The sequence below is a fragment of the Gossypium hirsutum genome, chromosome D09, assembly GCF_007990345.1.
Source record: "Gossypium hirsutum isolate 1008001.06 chromosome D09, Gossypium_hirsutum_v2.1, whole genome shotgun sequence".
Taxonomy (NCBI): domain Eukaryota; kingdom Viridiplantae; phylum Streptophyta; class Magnoliopsida; order Malvales; family Malvaceae; genus Gossypium; species Gossypium hirsutum.
This window is the reverse complement of record NC_053445.1, coordinates 34,081,139-34,095,041: the sequence shown is the minus strand read 5'-3', so window position 1 is coordinate 34,095,041 and position 13,903 is coordinate 34,081,139. Positions and strand designations below refer to the sequence as shown.

The window sequence follows — 13,903 nt, the reverse complement described above, 5'->3', positions numbered from 1 at the left end:
GAAGCCATGTCATTCATGCTCACCACACCAATGTTGATAGAACAATATAACAAGGAGGGAGTACAAAAAAAGAAGAAGAAGAATAGTGGATGTTATGGAAGCCAGTTCACCTAGTCGGGGTAGAGAGCCGGAGGTTAAAGAGAACAAGAGTAGAGAGAATGCTGAAGATAATAGCTTTGAAGAGTACTAACAGAATGTAGGTTTAGTATTTTCAAGAGTCGATCCCCTCTTCATCGTTCTTGGGGATATTTATAGGTTGGGGTCTCATGTAATACTGTGTTAACGTGTTGGACTTGTCATCTAGCAATTATTACAAAGTGCGTGGGAAGGATGTCTTCGATGGAACGAGGATGTCTGTGACATGACATATTCTATCCCTGATTCTAACTTTGATGGAATAAAGTAGTTGAGCCTACTAATGTTTGGTGACCAAACGATTCCATGTTCCCAATGAAGATCGGATCATCTGTTGCCTGGATAGTCTCTAGGCTTGCCACATGTCTTGTTGCGGATGAGGTATAAAAAATATATTATTTAAAAATAAAATAAAATAAAATAATTAATAAAATAAATTTAATTTTAATTATTTCTTCAAATAAAGATACCAAACCGTAATTTTCACTCAATAATCAATTTTCAAAGTTTTAAAATAAAATAATTTTAGTTTTCTAGAACAAAATAATTTTATATTTCCTCAAATGAATTGGGTATGAATCCAATTGATAAATAAGTTAAGGTGTAGGTAGACTTTTAAATACATCATTTAAAAATGAAATAAAAATTAAAAGAGAAATTAAGAATAATGAGTAGATCTAATAAGGGTAGATTTGGATGGGCTGTGCGTTTACCTGCAGTTAGTGTAAAAATAACGGTGGCTGTGAGATTAAATATTGTAACAATATTGTAATGTGAGACAAAAAGTAAGCTAAACGCATCGTACCATATCCCGCCGCCCATCCAAACCTACCCTAAATATCTTAAAAAATCAATGACCAATAATTTTAATTATATATTTTAGAAAGAAATTATATGTCTTATAAATAAAAAAATAAGTAAAAAAATTAGAATAATCTTGAATCAACCTGAAAATAAATAGGAGGATAATATTTGTTCTTTTTGAGATAATGCCTAAAACTACATATAGCTCCTCCCCAACCTATAAATAGGGGAATAATGCGCTTCAGAGCACTCAAACTTATATCCTCCTGTATTGACAACAATTATAATTTATATATATATATGCATTAATATTTATAAACTAAAATCTAAAAAAAAATCCTTTTAAAAAATTAACCAAGCATTTATCTGATAGGATTTTTTTAAGGGTAGTTATTTGATTTACATGTGGCAGAAATTTTCAATTTTATGAGATTAAGATTTTGATACATATCTTATTTCTTTTTAATTTTTAAATATGCATGTACCTAAATAGCTATTATTTTTAATATATAGCATAAATATGGATAATATTTGATGTATCGTACTACATGAGTCTTTCATATGATAAAAATTCTAAACTTAAAAGAGAAAAGTATAATGATTATAATTAATATTTAATTACATTTAAATAAAAGTTATTAATATTTTTTTTGTCATCTACTATTTTTTTTGTCTTTATCAATGACGAGTAGGGAGGAGAAAAAATAACCAAGAAATCGAAAATCATTTCGAATCAATCACAAGTTAAAATCTACAATTACATGAACCAAACCAAATTTTAATTTATGTAAAAATAAATATTTTATATTTAAAATAATAAATATTTAAAAATGCTATATAAGAAATATTTTTCAAAAATTTACCATATAAAATTTATTGATTTTTATTTATTTGAAAAAAAATAGTTTTTTAAGAAATATTTATGAAGATTTTTTAAAGCTTTATCAAATAATATCCAAAAATTATAAAATAAAGTCATGTTGTCAAGATAAAAGCTCAAAATTTAAAACCAAAATTAATATAAAAAAATCGACAATCAAAATGAATTATTATAAAAAAAAACTCATACACTAATCATACATTTAATATTATTCCATAATATATGGATGTAATAAAAAGTTGATGACAACAAACTAAATGAAAGACAAAGGAAGTTAAGTTAAACCACCTTCTAACTTTTGTTTTGTTTTAACTTGGTTGTCATTTACCCTTTGCCATTGTTATTAAGGGTTAAAAAGTAATATTTTAGTCTCTGTATTTGATAATTTTTTTTAATTTGATCCTTGAATATTTCTTGATCCGCATTAGTTTTTAAATTAGGCAATTTGTCCTAATTTGATCCCTGGACTTGGACTACTTGAATATTTTTTAAAAATTTATATAAAAATACAAAAAAGTTATATATTTTTTAAAATTTTGGTAATGATATGGTACAATTTTAAAGTGTCATGTAATCATACACTAATGGAATTCAAGTTTAGGGATCAGTTTAAGAAAAACTTTTAAGTTTCAAAACTAATATGACCAAAAAAAAATCAGAAACCAATATGAGAAAAACTACCAAATTTAGGGACTAAATAGGATTTTATTCCTAATATTAATGTCAGAAAACTCTAGGCTGAGATCTGAATAACGTGAAACTTAAATGACAAAGAAAGAAAAACAAAAGTAGAAGGTGTGAAGTTAATGATTCTAACAACCCCAAACATTGATTGATTTTTACTTTTTAACCCCAAAATTACTCTTGATTGTTGAAGTTTTAATTAATTTTACCTAAAACAAATTAACCTTTCTCCTAAAAAAAAATAAACCGGACATAAATGCGACAAGGTTGGAAAAAAAAACATTTATCATTTTTTCGAGTATGTACCATATTTCAACAAGTTGATTCAAGCTCATGCATAGCATATTATAAAATTTTACTTAAGATGGTTTATAATTGCAAATGGTTGATCTAGAGTGGGTTTGGATGAGCGGTGGAATGCGGTGCAGTGTGTTTAGTTTATTTTTTATTTCACGCTACAGTATCGCTACAATATCTAATCTCACCGCCACTGTTATTTTTACACTAACCGCAGGTGAACGCATCATCCATCCAAACCCACCCTAAGTCTGTCATTTTCCTTTTTTTAAAAAAAAAATTGTTTTATTTATATTTAATTATTATTTTTATTAAAATTTTAAACCTAAACAAATCAACTTATTTTTTTAATAATTACATTATGATATTATATATTTTATTTTCATGTTATACAAATTATAGAAACATATAAAATAAAATAACATATTATATTGAAAATGAGGCAGAGTCAAATCAAACTTGACTCTTGAATATAAAATTCAAATTCGACTTATATTTTAAAATATAAAATCAATCTTCAAATTTAAATGAATAATGGAACAAATTTGGTCCCATGTTGGTGTCATGAAGAGGGTGTGTTTAAGTTTTCACCGGTCAGCAATGGCAGCCATTCAAGGAAATGAATGAAAGGGTATACTTGAAATTTTGAGCAAAATCCATTTAAAGTTCAATGGCGTCATTTAGGGTGGTTTTATGGTATGTTTTTGAAGTGTGAATTCATTTGTCCAATTCCCCTTGCCATTACTCTAAAATTCACTTTATTTCATTAAGTCAAAAATATTATAGAAATTCCTGCATTAAAAATTAATCAAACAGCAAACAAATCCTAATATTAATGGCTGACCGAGAGATGTAAAAAGACTGACCAACAACAACCCCATTTTTATTTTTCACATCTTTTGTTTGAAAGGTTAAACCATTGTTGTTAATGGCTTCACCATGGCGATTTATTAGAGCTATAAATTATTCTCTCTCTCATATGATTTTGCAAAGCCGATGAAAATAAAAAGCCCTTCTTTTTGGGACCCATTTCTCCCTATCAATCCTTCCTCGTTTAAGGAATAATAATCTCTCAGATGAGTCAAGCCATGGCAGCCATCATTCACCTTCTTTTCCATTAATCAATTTTCTCACCCATTTTTCCTTCTCATTTTCTTCATTGAGTTTCGAATTATGGCAACTGAGGTAATATTCTTTCTGGGTTTTTCTCACTCTCTCTATTTTGATTATTATTATCATGCATTTGAATTTGAATCTTTTTTCATGTTGTTTTGATCTGGAAATTATGATTCGGTTTCTGGGTTTCTTTTTTTTTTTGTTGTTGTTGCTTTAACTTTAAACTTTCTTGCTTAATTTTCTCATTGGTTTTCACTGGTATCACTGATCTGTGATTCCACCGACAGTTTTTTTTAAGGACTAAAATGAAATTAGGAAATGTAATGATGGGATTTTAGGAAATTTGTGTCGGAATTTGAATGTATTGTCCACTTTGATTATTTGCTATAGCGAGAAAGCCTCTTGCATGTGAGAAGTTCTTAGTTTGAATCAAGGGTGACACACTTTCGGGTAACCTCGAGGTAGCTGTTGTATCTTGATGCGGATAATTTATTTTATTTAGTAAAAAATGAGATAAATTAATCTATATATATTATATCAAAGAGTAAACTAGTCTTTTTTTGTTAAAATTTTCATCAATTTTTACCATTAATAAAATAATTAGAAAGTCTCATATGGCGTGTCATTTGTACTTTATTCTGACATATAATAACTATTTTTTAATAATAAAATATGGATGGATTTTTTAATAGAATGATCGATTTGCTCTTTATTCTAAGATACTCATTTTTTGAATAGAAAAAATAAAATGCAATACAACTTTTAATACAAGGAATTCCATAATACTTTTGGGGTTGAATTTAACATATAAACTTTGGTGGAATTACATCATTGAATTTTTAATATAAACTAATTAGATCGATTTCGTTAAATAATTTTAATTTTCAAAATAAAATAAACTTTGAGATATCGTGTCGAGTATTAACCACTGTTATATGTTTGACAGAATCATATTGAGGAAAATTCAAATGGTTGGCCACTTGGGCTGCAAATAATGGGCATGAGGCTTCGATTACAAGAAAGATTACAACATCAGGTTTCGGCTCCGCCAGTTCAACCATACTATTTGCACATTCCTTCAAGTAGCTTTTCCTCGCTCTCCTCCTCCAACCTCGATACCGAGGTATTTCTGAGAAACCCTATGTTACTCGAACTCGGTTAAGCTTTCTTTGGATTTAATCATGTTCGAACATGAGTTCAATAGAAATACATTATGGAAAATGAAGGGTCTGAGTAACATAGGTATCAAATGTTTTCTTAGGGATGGTAATGAAATGAAACGGAAGGCTTCATCCACCTCCATCGTACGTTTGCACGAATGTTGAAAAGGTTAAAATGTGATGTTAGTCCCTGTATTTGAGATTTGGTTTTTATACTTTAAAAGTTACAAATTCAATTCTCCAATTTAAAAATCCTAGGCAAGTCATTTCGTTGTAGGTAGTTTTTGTCAAAATTTTCCAATTTAACATGTTTAATTTCTTGTTAATCATTTATCACGTCATGTGAGGACAACCTAATAACAATTCCAAGTTTACAAATTTTGACAAAAAATGCTTACGACTTTAATAACTAGATTGAGATTTTTAAATAAAAAAAAGTAAGATGACTTAATTTTAGACTTTTCAAGTATATGGACTAAATCTTAAATTTTACCAAAGTACAAAGACTAACAATACATTTTGACCATGTTGAAAATATGGACATCTATGAAGGCTAGTTCTCCATTGTTGTTGTGGTTGTTGTGGTTGAAATGTATTTTTTAGAAAAAAAAAAATGTTTTTAAAAAGTATAATAGAAAAGTGTCGTGAAAAAGTGTGATTTTTTAATTTTTTAATGTTCTTCATCGTTGTCAAAAATTGTGGTTGAAGGTTAAAATGTCATTTTTAGACATGATAGTGTAAAGTTAAAAATTAGTTAAATTATATGATATTGAAATAATTTAATATAATAGTACATGAAATATAACTTTTAAATTTTTTTTAAATGATTTTTAAGTTACGAATATAAATTGTCTGTACAATTAATGTTACATAAAATATAAATTAATCTAACTTTCCATATATTTTTAAATAGTTCATATAAATAATAATATTTTGATGGTTTTCGCTTTCAAATGCAAAAACCAAAAGTGCCTATATCTCAACTTTTGTGTTTGAGTGGAAAAGTATTTTTTCACTTTAGTTTTGACCTCAAAAGTTGAGTATTCTTCATTGCTTCTGAGGTGAAAAAGCACTTTTAACTTCTCAAATGCAATAAAATACAGGCGTTAATCATATCTATAACTGTTATACAGTGTTCCACACCCCACTTCTTTTATTAGGGTGAGTTTGGATAGGCAATTGGGGGCGGTGTGGTGTATTTAGGTTACTTCTTGTCTCACGTTATAGCATCTAATATCACAGCCACCGTTGTTCTTACACTAAACGCATGGCCCATCCAAACTCACCCTTAATGTTTTTCCAAAGAAATATTATAAAAAATGGGATTAATATACTATACCTTTTTCTTTAATGTAATATATGATATTAAATGAATTTTAAAGATTGTTATATTTTAGAATTTTTGATAATTTTAAAAATGTAACTACCTTAATACACTTCAAAAGGAACTTCCTTTATCTAAAAGCTAAAATTTTATATTATTGCCCTTTTATTTTATAAACATTTGTTGAATTACACATGTTTTTGGGATCCTTGGTGTGTTTTAAGTTATAATTCATATACCAACCAAAGCTAACGTATTTGCTTGCTAATGTCTTTTTTTCCTTGGATTGGTTGGGTCAGTCTTCGGCATCATTTTTCCAAGACAACAGCGTATCTCTAGGGAAGTTAATCGGATTTAGACAACAGGAGAGAGGATCAAAGCATTTTCGTAACGCAATCAACGGTGGAGAGAATATCCGGATGCCAATAAAAGCTACTTGTCGGGATGTCTCTCGACGGCGACAACAAAGTGCCGATATGAGCCAAGGAATTTGCATTCCTCTTATACTAGCTGCACTTGTAAAGATCAACAAAAGCAAAAGCAAGTCGAAGCCATTGGATGTTTGAGGGTTGAATCGTAGCCATTGACTTTAGTGTTTAAGCTTTTGTTTTTAGTAATTTTTGGTTATGGGGGTTATAAATTGATTCATAAATAATTGAACCAAATTTGAACTCTTTGGGAATTAGCTTACCAGTACGGATGTCTCGTGTATAAACCCGAAACTTTTATAATGAAAATTGTACTCTAATAGCAACTCAATTATTGTTCAACTCATACTCCTTGAGAGATAGGGTGTTATCTTCTTTAACAACAAAATGATGCGACTCCATTTATCAGCAACCAATTCCATGGAACCTTTAAACATATTGAGAATTACAACGGTACTCGACTTCATCGCTTCAATTGCAAAAAAAAAAAAATCATCATCAGTAAGCATAGTCTTTCCATTTAAGTTTCTTTGTGCATAACATACAGGAAAACATAAGACGAGAACGTTTTCTTTGGGCATAATGACTTTTTTGGCCCTCCAACTTTATAAAAAAAAATCATTTTAGCCATCCATTTATTTTTTTCGCATCTTTTAACTCTTGAATTTGCATTGCTTGTCAAATCACCCTAGAATGGATGGAAAAGTTCATGTTTGTTAACTTTACTGAAGTGACATACACATAGATTGCTAATTTTTATACATTTGTTGAGGGATAGTGTTTTTAGAATCAAGACTAAATTAACACAATGCATAAATGTTGAGAATTAAAAGTTGCTATCATGCCAATTTTAAAAATTGTCACTGTTAACCAATTGGTGACCAAAAAAGACAAAATCGAATAGTTGCGTGATTATTTTATAACTTTTCATAATTGTGTGATGAAAAATAAATTTACTTATAATTAGGTGACTACTAGTTTAATTTACATTTTCTTTTACCTCGTCATGAGAATGGAGTTAACCATATGATTTCATATCTGTAAATATTTGATTTAAGTATTATAAATTCAAATATTATAATTATTATTTTCAATGAATTTGAAGGAAAAATGTATTATTTACACTGATATTATATTTGGCTACTTCAATTTACTATAATATTGTGGATAATTGAATAAACATAGAAATCTATTACATTATTTGTTTATTTATAAAGTGAAAAATATACAAAATACTTATTATTGTTCAAAAAAAATTGAATTATTTAATTTGAATTTTTAATAGATTCAAATAATCAGTGAATTCATTTAAAATTTAAAAATAATATTTAAAATTAACCGGTTAAAAAAAATCAAATTCACCATGGGTGAAAATTAAAAGTAATATAAAAAGAAAAATTCTAATTAATTATTATTTAATTAGTAAGTGATAAAGTAATAAAAAGTACACATGATTATTGATAAAAATACATGATATAATAGAAATTAAAGAAATCAACATACTTATCCTACTAAAAAACACCATACTTTAGTCAGACATCCATTTAACATGAGTTCGAATAGTGCTACTCCGGTCCCCACTTCTAATATTGTATACAAAAATCAACATACTTTAGTCTTGAAAATTGCAACTCTTGAATATAATATATACTAGTTTTGCATCATCCTTAAAATCGATATATTATAAAAAGTAGTATTAAATTGAATAGTGTATAATTGATTTTTCAGTAAAATGATTAAATGATATAAAGATGATAAAAGAGAAGGTTGAGAAAATTGGATTGAGAAGTATGTTGGGGGGTACTAAATTAAAGTAAGGATTAAATCGTAAAGATGGGAAAATTTTTGGGATTCAATTATGATTATCTAAAATTTGAAGGGTTGAAATGTAAACACGAGAAAGTTGAAGAATTAAAATTGAAAATAACCTAATTTCTTATGACCTGAAATTGGTGTGCAAGGACCAAATTGAATAAGTGAATAAATACGAGGGACTAAATTATAATTTTACTAAAAATGAATAGTGATTCAAGGATGAAAATTTGAAGAAACATGAATGGTAAAATGGTCATTACCCAAATTAGATAATTATGCGGTGTAATAATTAAGGAGGAAAAGCGTTAAATTATGATTGGTTTAATATTTTATTATTTTATAAGATATTTTAATATTTTAATTAATTAATTAAATGAGATATTTTTAAAGAACAATGTAGAAAATTCACTCATTTTCTTCATGCTTCTCACATCACTCTATAAATAGATGAGAAAGGGTTTTCATTTTCTTACAATTTGGTCATTTACCATGAAATCTCACTTTTGCTCCTAAATTCCTTGGAAATTTCCATAGCCACTCAAAATGAGAAGTGAAGTAGAGACACTAGAGAGTTAGAATATCATATTGAAAGAAAGAAATTGAAAGTGCAAGTGGAGAAAGTTGTGGAAAAAAGGTGAAGAAATTAAAGAGATAAGGTAAGTATTTCAAGAATTTAACTTTATTTAATTCTAATCTAAGTATAGAGCATGTTAAATAGTTGAGTTAATTATGAAAGTGCAAATATTATGTATGAAATTAAATTAGTACATTGTAGTAGTAGAAAAAGGACTAAATTGTAAAGTAAACAAAATAAGTTATGCGAAAATGAATGTTGAAAAGAGCATATAAATGAAGTGAGATGAAATAGTGATGATATAAAAAGTGAAAGTGTGGTAAAATTTCAAGCTACATGGAATTTATGATAATAAGGAATAGTTGTAAAGTGTACAAAAGCATATGAATTAAATAAAGTGTTATGATAAAGAGTTTAAACAAAGTTTTTAAGTGTTAGTGAGTTGATTTCAAAGTGATGTTAAAGTGAAATTATAGTACATAATGATTTTTATAATGTTAGGCACTAAATTGTAAACTTGTGAAATTTATAATCGAATCAAGAGAAGTGAAGTGCATGAGAATTTGTTATGTGAAACAAGATATTATAATGGATTATTTGATTAAAGTACTTAAGTAGTGAAAAATAAATTCCATGGCATTAGGGACTAAATTGAAAAGGTACATAAGTTTATGTATGAATAAGATATTAGATAAAGAGCTTAAATGAAAATTTAAATATTAGTGAATTAATTACAAATTAATATTTAAATGAATTTCTAGTAATTTTTGAATTTCATATTGAAAATGGTCAAATTTAAAAATATACAAAAGTGATTAAGTATACTAATATTTTGAAATGGCATATTCAAGTGAAAGATATATGGTGAAAGGATAGTAATTAATGAAAATATATACTAGCTATGGCGAGTACATAGGTTAAATTTAATTGTGAACATAAGTGAACCTAATTGTAGAATCTAAATACTTTTGTTAATTTTATAAATTTTATTAAAATAAAATGGGTTTAAGATCAAATAACCCATATTTAATTATTCTTAAATTCTCAAAATATCAAAATGTAAAACAGTATCGATACCAGAATAAAGATATCGACACTTTGATAAAGGTATCGATACTTTAAGCAAAGTCAAGATACTTTAAGTAAACATATTCATCAAAACAGTTTGGATAGCAGTAGTGGTCCAAATTTGAAAATTCACCAAAAATCGTAGAGATAGATATAGAGGTTGAATTAAATATGGAATTAAAACTTAATGAGTCTAGTTTTTCATAAAAGAAACGGTGTAAGCAATAGAATTGTAGATTATGAGATATATGGATTTTAGTGAGACAATATCAGAATTATTTTGGGTTCTCTTGTTCTAGCTTTGAAAATTTATAGTAAATTGTACAAATAATTTTAGGAGATGAAATTCATATGAATAAAAGTTTAGCAAATCTATTTTTAAGGAAAACAAATGGAAACTTAATAAGAGACCTGTACCATTAGATAATTAATTTTTAGTAAAGAAGGGTTAAAGTTGACTAGATGTAAAACAGGGGAAGATTTGAAGAAAAAAAACTATATTTATTGGCTTAAGTAGAAATTCTAAAATTTTCATGGTAAAAACTTCATTGAGCTTAGTTTTAAAAAAAAAATCGAATCTTAATTTCAAATTTTGTATACTAAGATATAAATAATTTAGTGACTATTATTCAAATAAACAACATTTATAAGAGTATGTATGAAATGTGAGAAATCTTAATTAATGTTATACATAAGCATACTATACTCGAAGCAAAGGCATAAATGTACACACACACACACACACGTACATACAAGAATGTTACAAATACTCTTTCTAATCAAATTAACATAATATTACATGTTTTCTTATTAGCTAACTTATTAATAGAGTCAAACTTTGTAACACATCTACATACAAGAATGTCACAAAAACTTATTAATAGATTTAAACTTTGATAACTCTAAATGGTTATTAAAGTTATAATTAAAGGTCGGACATAGGGATATTACAAGTTTTTTTACTTGTGCAATGTACGAGCTTAAAATAAATTAGTTATAACCCTAATAACCATTGAGATTTGTCAAAGTTTAAATCTATTAATAAGTTAGCTAATAAGAAATTTTAAATAATTTAATGTGTAGGCGGTAATAAGTTATCTAATTATAACTATATTTATACATAATATAATTTAGTGCATATATAAAGGTTTAATTAATTCATATTTATATATATAGTCTTTGCACATAATATAATTTAGTATATATATAAAGTATTTACAAAATATATTTTAGTACACTGCATAGACACATTGTTCCATTTTAAAACATTTGAAACAAACTTACAAGTTTTTAATAATGGCCATTGGATGCAAACATCTTAGTACTATATTGGAAAAACAAACTTGGAGTTTGAAACAAACTTTTAGTTACAGCTATTGGACGGCAATGTTTTAGTATAGATGCCAACGTCTTAGTTGGATGCTAGTATTGTATTAGAATTCGATACATGCACGGATGGGGTAAAATTTATTAAAGTCAATTCAACTAAGCTGCCAACTTTCAATTTTGGAAGATCAGTCGACTTGCGATGTCACATCCTAAAAATCGGGTTAAAAGAAATTGAGTTAAGATTGTGAAAATTTTGTCAAATGAGTTAATCTAGTTCAGTGGATAGGTGTTGTACTTGTGCGTGTGAGGTCCTGGGTTCAAATATTTCCCTTGAGTTTTTGTCATTTTAGTCCTAACCCCTATCTTTGATCATCTGGCATAAATAATATTTTCGCTCAATTGATGGTAAGAATGAGTTTGTTGGTTCAGTAGTAAGGCTTTAGTTTATCATTTGGTTTTGTGTTCGAATCCTCATGTGTGCACAGTGGAAATTATATTTTATTTTGAATTCTAAGGTAAAATATTATAAGATAACTAATCAGATTTAGTGGGGGTTACTGGGGATATGGGTAGTTTTCTTTTTGAAAATTATCCCAAATTATTATCTTGATTTTTCTCCTCAATCTGCCGTTCCTCTCTCATCTTCTTTTCTACATTCCTCTTTTCCATTTTTGTTGTTGAATATCTATTGTTTCTTTCTTTTGGCTATTCTCTCTTTTTACATTTTTCTACTCTCTTTCTGCCTTGTTCCCTTTTTTTTCCTGCATTTTACACTTTTCTCTGTTACCGTTCTTTTGTTGTTGCTATTGTGATTGTTACCACATCTTTGTTGTGTCATCAGTTTCATTGTGTTAATAGTTGTGTCGAGCTTTTGAGCAATTGCTTAGTTTTCCATCTTGGTGTAAGTATTGGTTGTACTATTCTCCGTATTGAGGTTATTTGTTGTTATCTCGTAGGAAAGGTAGGTAAATTCTGTTGGCTATTAGTCCTTGTATTAATTCTTTTTGTGTTTTTGTTAGGTGAGAATCAAGAGATGTAAGACTCTCCTTCGTCGATTAGTGCGTGTTAGGAATTATTGTTTCAAATCAAGGTAAGTAACCGAACATTTGTAAGGGGCTGATTTTGGTGCTAAGGCCGAAGGTTTAGTTTGTGTAGTCGAAATAATGTTTAGTTTTTGGTATATTGTGATTTGATTTCGTATATCATTGTTAATTGGTTTGTTATGAATGTTAGGGTTCGATAGTATGCCATAGCAATGTACTCCAATTTCGATCAGGTGTGTAACAGAAAACTCAAAAAATAGAGAATGGTGTGATGTCGAAAAACCCACTATTGACATCACACAACCATGTGCCGGTTGTGTGCCAGATCGTGTGTGCCATACAACCGTGTGCCAAGCCGTGTGGAAGATCGTGTGTGTAACACGAGCTGGGTCAATTGGGTCATGTAGGCCACATGGGCGTGTGTGAGGCCGTGTAAGCAACACAAGTGTATGGGCCAATTTTCTGAAATTTTACCCTAGAGTTATTTTTTATGTACAAATCAAATTTAGGCCTTTCGTAGGGTTTGTACTATATAAATGAGATAGTTAAATGTGAGATTTGATATTTTACTTTCATTAATATGATTTCTAGAAGTCTGATGTGTATAGTATGTGTGACTTTGATATTTGATATTTGATATTTGTAAGTTTGATATCGCATGTGTAACATCTGTAAGCATGTCATTAGTGTGTAATTCGTAACTGAATTGTAAATCTGGGAGTTCTGTTTAGCAAGGTATATTTTATTAATGATGACTTATGCTTTGTTTCAATTCCATAATATGTGACATTATGACTTTTCTGTTAAAGTGATTTGTAATCTGATATATCTGCTCTGCAAAGCATGAAATTACATGCTTACCACTCTGATTCTGTATATGTATGTCATGTCACATTGCATGGAGTTGGGTTAATATGGTAAGGAGGAAGTTCTGGTAGTTTAATGATCTGCATTATCGAGTGGTTTAACCATAATCCTGTTCTAGCAGCTTGACTGCAATATAGTGGCATAACCACATATATCTGATTTGGTAGTTTAACTGCAACTCTGGTGGCATTGACCACAATTATTTGTTGGTGTGTTTTGGTTGGACGAGTTCTAGGGAACTCGATTTTGGTGTATAGTAAAGTTGGGTAGGAAGTTTTCTAAAAAATCTGTATTATGTTTTTCTGAAAAATACTGCATTGATATAATCATGCATTCTCAGTTCTGCTAAATTGATCATTATGAAATTCTCTGTGATACT

At 28.3% G+C, this 13,903-nt stretch overlaps 1 protein-coding gene across 1 annotated transcript; it reads left to right on the top strand.

Moving 5' to 3' along the window:
* Positions 1–3,526: 3,526 nt before the first annotated feature.
* Positions 3,527–7,159, top strand: LOC107891775 (uncharacterized). The gene is made up of 3 exons (XM_041100399.1): positions 3,527–3,985; positions 4,863–5,039; positions 6,700–7,159. The coding sequence occupies exons 1-3, from the start codon at positions 3,974–3,976 to the stop codon at positions 6,964–6,966; spliced, it is 456 nt and encodes a 151-aa protein (XP_040956333.1). The 5' UTR covers positions 3,527–3,973; the 3' UTR covers positions 6,967–7,159.
* The last annotated feature ends 6,744 nt before the right edge of the window (positions 7,160–13,903 follow it).

What these genes read in the sequence shown, in the direction of transcription:
- LOC107891775 (XM_041100399.1), top strand. An exon ending in CCTCCAACCTCGATACCGAG is followed by an intron (nt 5,040 to 6,699) that starts GTATTTCTGAGA and finishes TGGTTGGGTCAG; the next exon opens with TCTTCGGCATCATTTTTCCA.